Genomic DNA, 4143 nt, shown 5'->3' with positions numbered 1-4143 from the left:
GTTTCCTTTAATTATGCGTCTGGTTCAAGTCCCTGAATAATTCCGTGCCTACATATGTATGAGGGAATACATTACATGAGGTTAAAATAACTGAGGTATTCTCGTTGTTAATTTCGTATGTTTGTTATGAGAAGAGAGGAGTGCTATTCTTTGAATGTCATTTTATTATAAAATCAATGTAAACATGTAATAAAATTAACAATTTAATAATATTAAATGTAAGTGCAAATCAAACATTTTGAAAAACAGCTCAGACCACAATTTATTGCTTCTATGTCATTTAATCACACCTTGCACTTAAATATTTTAATATTATTTGATTAAATGTGTGATTAAATTTCTCAGTTTGAACCCTCCAAATACCCCCTTAATCGGTAGTCCTGTATGTTTTAACTGAAGTACGTACCTGCGTACTCAGATTCAAGTAAATATGGTTTCATTTCTCAGGTCAGTACAGAAAATTAATTGTGCTCATCTCCTAGATGTGTACATGAGAAGTGTACTTCACTTTTGAGAACTGTACATTAGCTACTGTATTCACAAATGCAAGGAACGCTTTGCATTGTGAAAGCATGCTTACAGCTCTTGATCAAAAATGAAACGGCTTGGAGAACTTTCTACTTACGCAGCTAGAATTCAACAAGTCTACATGGTAAGGCAGCAAAAGAACATAAAAAGTAAAATCTAGAAACTTAAAAAAAAAGCTTCATGCAATCACTATCAACTTCTCATCTTCAGTTTAGTCTCACATAATCTCTCATGTTCTGTTTTTACAATATAAAATATGCAAATATATGCCTGTACAGTTGTCTAGTCCGTGGGGTTAGTGTTGAAAACACAGCTTGTGGTCTTAACGGCCTGTGAGAAGGCCGACGAGTCCAGCTCTCTCAGAGCACTGTGAGGTCGTGGCAGGACTTGGACTTCTGTCTGAAGGCCATCTTCTTGTTCTTTCTGGCAACCATACGGCCCAGGAAGCGCTTGGCCTTTTTACTGATGCTCTCGCGACGTTTGCAACTGGCCATGCGCCGGGCGTTCTCCTCCCTGCTGTCTCTGCGCAGACGGATCTGCCTCACGATGCCCTCGAAGAGAGTGCGCACATTGTGGTGCAACGACGCTGATGTCTCGATGAACTTGCAGTCGAACACAACTGCGCAGGCACTGCCCTCTGCAGGAAGGGGCAAGGGGGGGGGGGTGGATATGTGGACAGGAGGTGGGGGAGGGTGGGGTGGGAGTATAATGGAGAATCACAAGCACAGGTTAGAAGTAGTTCTGTGGATTTGAGGGACATTGGTATGTCATCTCTGACCAATCTCCAGGGAGAAGGTGAGGCCATGTTTATTTAGCATTTGAGTCTGCATCAATCACCCAAGGACAGTTACATAACACCAGCAGCTTTCAATTCAGCTGCTTGCAGGGGTGTCACATAGGGGCCTGTCTTCTCAAACGCCTGGTATAACGAGGGGGGTACCACTCACCATCTACTGACACTTCTCTTGAGCGCACCAGGTCAGTCTTGTTTCCCACCAGGATGATTGGGATATTCTCCGACTGTCGCGCCCGGCGAAGCTGGATGCGCAGTTCCGAAGCTTTCTCGAAGCTGGACTTGTCTGTCACCGAGTACACAATGATGTAGGCATCACCCATCCGCATGCACTGATCCTGCAGCCACTGGCTGTTGTCCTGTAGAATGGAACGCAGTTAATACATAACGTGCAATATGCAGCGTGGTGTCTGTGGTTTTAGGCAGTTATTATCAGCAAAGGTGATTCACTCACCTGTTCCCATATATCGTACAAAAGGAGATTTGCCTCTTCTTCATCGACGATGATTGATCTGTCATATGTGTTTCCTGAGGGGAAAATGGAAGAAAAAGTTAACATTATCCTGAAGTATTGCAATATTAGTTTTCAGCATCACTTCCACTAGACAGTAGGATTATGACAAAACATCTGTCATATGTCTAAAGGTTGCCTTTAGAGCCATTGCACTAGTCTTGTATACCCACTATGTCTTTTGACAGAGCAGTGGCAGTCAGTCTCTTTTTGGGTAATGGATGAAATTGTGGCTGGCTGGAAATAGTAGTAATCAATATGCCTTTGCCGGTGCTCCCTTATAAAACCAGATTGCGAGGTCCTAGTTTTAGCTTAATCCGGCATCCTTGGAATACACTACTTTCTTTGATAAAATGTTTATCTGGTAACAACAAAGTGCCTATTTTGGCACTAAGACTTTACCTGTCTCCTCAGAGTCATGACTGTCCTCAACTCCACCGAATATCCTCGCCAAACTGGACTTCCCCACGCCGTGCTCACCGAGGAGGACAACCTTGTAGATGTGTCCATCGGAGTCACTCCCGGAGGAGATGACGGAGTCGGATGAATCAGACATGCAGCTGTCGCGGTGCTGCTCCCCGGGTCCGTAGGAGGTGCAGCGCACAAGGTTGGAGAGCTCACCACTCTGCGCCGAGGGCATGGTGGAGCGGAGCTCGCGGTCATCCACTGGCATGCTCCTCCGGTGTAAACTCTGCAGGTTGAAGGGGGGAAAGGGTACACTTCCTCTCCTTTTGTCCATGTTCTGCAACTTGTCACCTTTGTTCAAAGTCATGATTCCAAACCTGTCTGCGTAATACAAGCAGTTTGTTAAAAATATTTTTGTCCCACTAAGTAGACAACCTGTATCATTAACCTACATTATATACTTATTTATTGATTCAGTTCTGACATATCCTTATCCCAGCTGACAATATCTCTAAACCTATCTTTTTCTTTCTTTCTTTTTTTTAAACAGATAAATGCAAAACCTGCCTATTTAAAATAGATAAACCTACATGTAAATTTGTCCAGTGTCTTCTTTCCGGTCTCTGAACTCCAATGGTCAAGAAAAATCCGTTTGGTTATAGCTCCTTCCGTTGCTCTTGGACAGTGCGGTTCGCTTATGATCAGAGATGAGACGGAGCCCCTTATTTATCCGCTGCTGGAGTCGCTGACGTCGACACGAGGCAGGGCTTGCCTCGGAGAATCACGTCTCTCCTAATAGTAGTAACATCACTCCGCGCGCTTCGGGAGGGGGAGGCAAGCGCCCGACGGAGGGGATCTCCCGCCTCCCCCGGTACTCCGCGGCTAATGCTGATGTAACGGTTTTTGGTTACACAGTCCGTGAGCCGGAGGTGTACGTTTGGTGCTGGTAACTTTTATTAATCCCATTCACATCTCTAGCACGCTACACAACTCGTGAATAACGAAATATGACGAAATTTCAGCGTAGAAGCTCCCGCTTAGCCATCGCAGTCACGTAGTTTGACGTAGAAATAATTATTGAAAGCCACATTTAATCAGGAATGCTTATTTCAGGCAAATATGCCATTCGATATAGGCGTTTTAATCGAGGCCACGTGATGTCCATCGTGGTGGCATGTGCTGTAACGCCCGGCGGTTCAACAGCATGGGTGCACCGTGACTCCTTCATTCAGCTTTAGGGTCAAGATGACTACACGTGGAAACACGTGCGTGCCTACACGCAGACATGAGCCGAGCTCGCCATCTGCTGCTGAATGTGAGTGCCGCAATCGGGTGACTTGGTGGCCGGTGATAAGAAGGCGAAGTACCGGTTTCCGGTTTAGATTTCATTTTCCTTTCGTGTCTGAATTTAGTTCACTCATACGTTTACGTGTAAACACAGCGATTGTTCTATTATTTGCAACAGTCAGTCTACAGACATCCAAAGACTCATTTCTTTCTGCAGTGTAAATATTCTGGTTGAGACCAGTGGCAGCGTCTTCACCGTTTGTATTGACATTTTCGGATGTGTGTGACATAGTAAGCACATCAATACATACTATTAAAATAATATTTTAAAAATACTCTTTAACAGTACAAACATAAGCTAACTTGAAGAGTGACTCTTACTTTTGAATAGTTTTGACTGGCCTTAGTCATTAAAAAAAAAAGGGAGCTATAGCTATAGAGGCTTGTTTTTCAGCCTTTTAAAAAAATTATGTTAGATCTAAAGTGTTACGATGAGCTGTAAGTTACACTTATTTGGGGTTATTGTTCATTTATTTGGGTCTCAGGTGGCCCTTGGGCTCTGATAAAAGCCATTTGTGTCATCCACTTCCTGTTGCCATTTTCTCTCCGAAGAGAACAT

At 44.0% G+C, this 4143-nt stretch overlaps 1 protein-coding gene across 2 annotated transcripts; it reads right to left on the bottom strand.

The window, feature by feature from the left end:
- Positions 1 to 144: 144 nt before the first annotated feature.
- rrad (Ras-related associated with diabetes) lies at positions 145 to 2981 on the bottom strand. 2 transcript variants are annotated; one of them, XM_027007335.3, is made up of 5 exons: positions 2828 to 2981; positions 2235 to 2618; positions 1776 to 1849; positions 1476 to 1680; positions 145 to 1165 (listed from the first exon to the last, which is right to left on the bottom strand). In XM_027007335.3, exons 2-5 carry the CDS (start codon positions 2602 to 2604, stop codon positions 888 to 890), a joined length of 927 nt encoding a protein of 308 aa, XP_026863136.1. In that variant the 5' UTR covers positions 2605 to 2618; positions 2828 to 2981; the 3' UTR covers positions 145 to 887. The 2 variants fall into 2 exon arrangements, with proteins under 2 accessions (XP_026863136.1, XP_026863134.1); XM_027007333.3 differs by having other exon boundaries at positions 2235 to 2614; positions 2828 to 2966.
- Positions 2982 to 4143: the final 1162 nt, after the last annotated feature.

The sequence above is a fragment of the Electrophorus electricus genome, chromosome 23 (genome assembly GCF_041902795.1).
Source record: "Electrophorus electricus isolate QZ-2024a chromosome 23, ASM4190279v1, whole genome shotgun sequence".
Taxonomy (NCBI): Eukaryota; Metazoa; Chordata; class Actinopteri; order Gymnotiformes; family Gymnotidae; genus Electrophorus; species Electrophorus electricus.
This window is presented reverse-complemented; position numbering and strand designations above follow the sequence as displayed.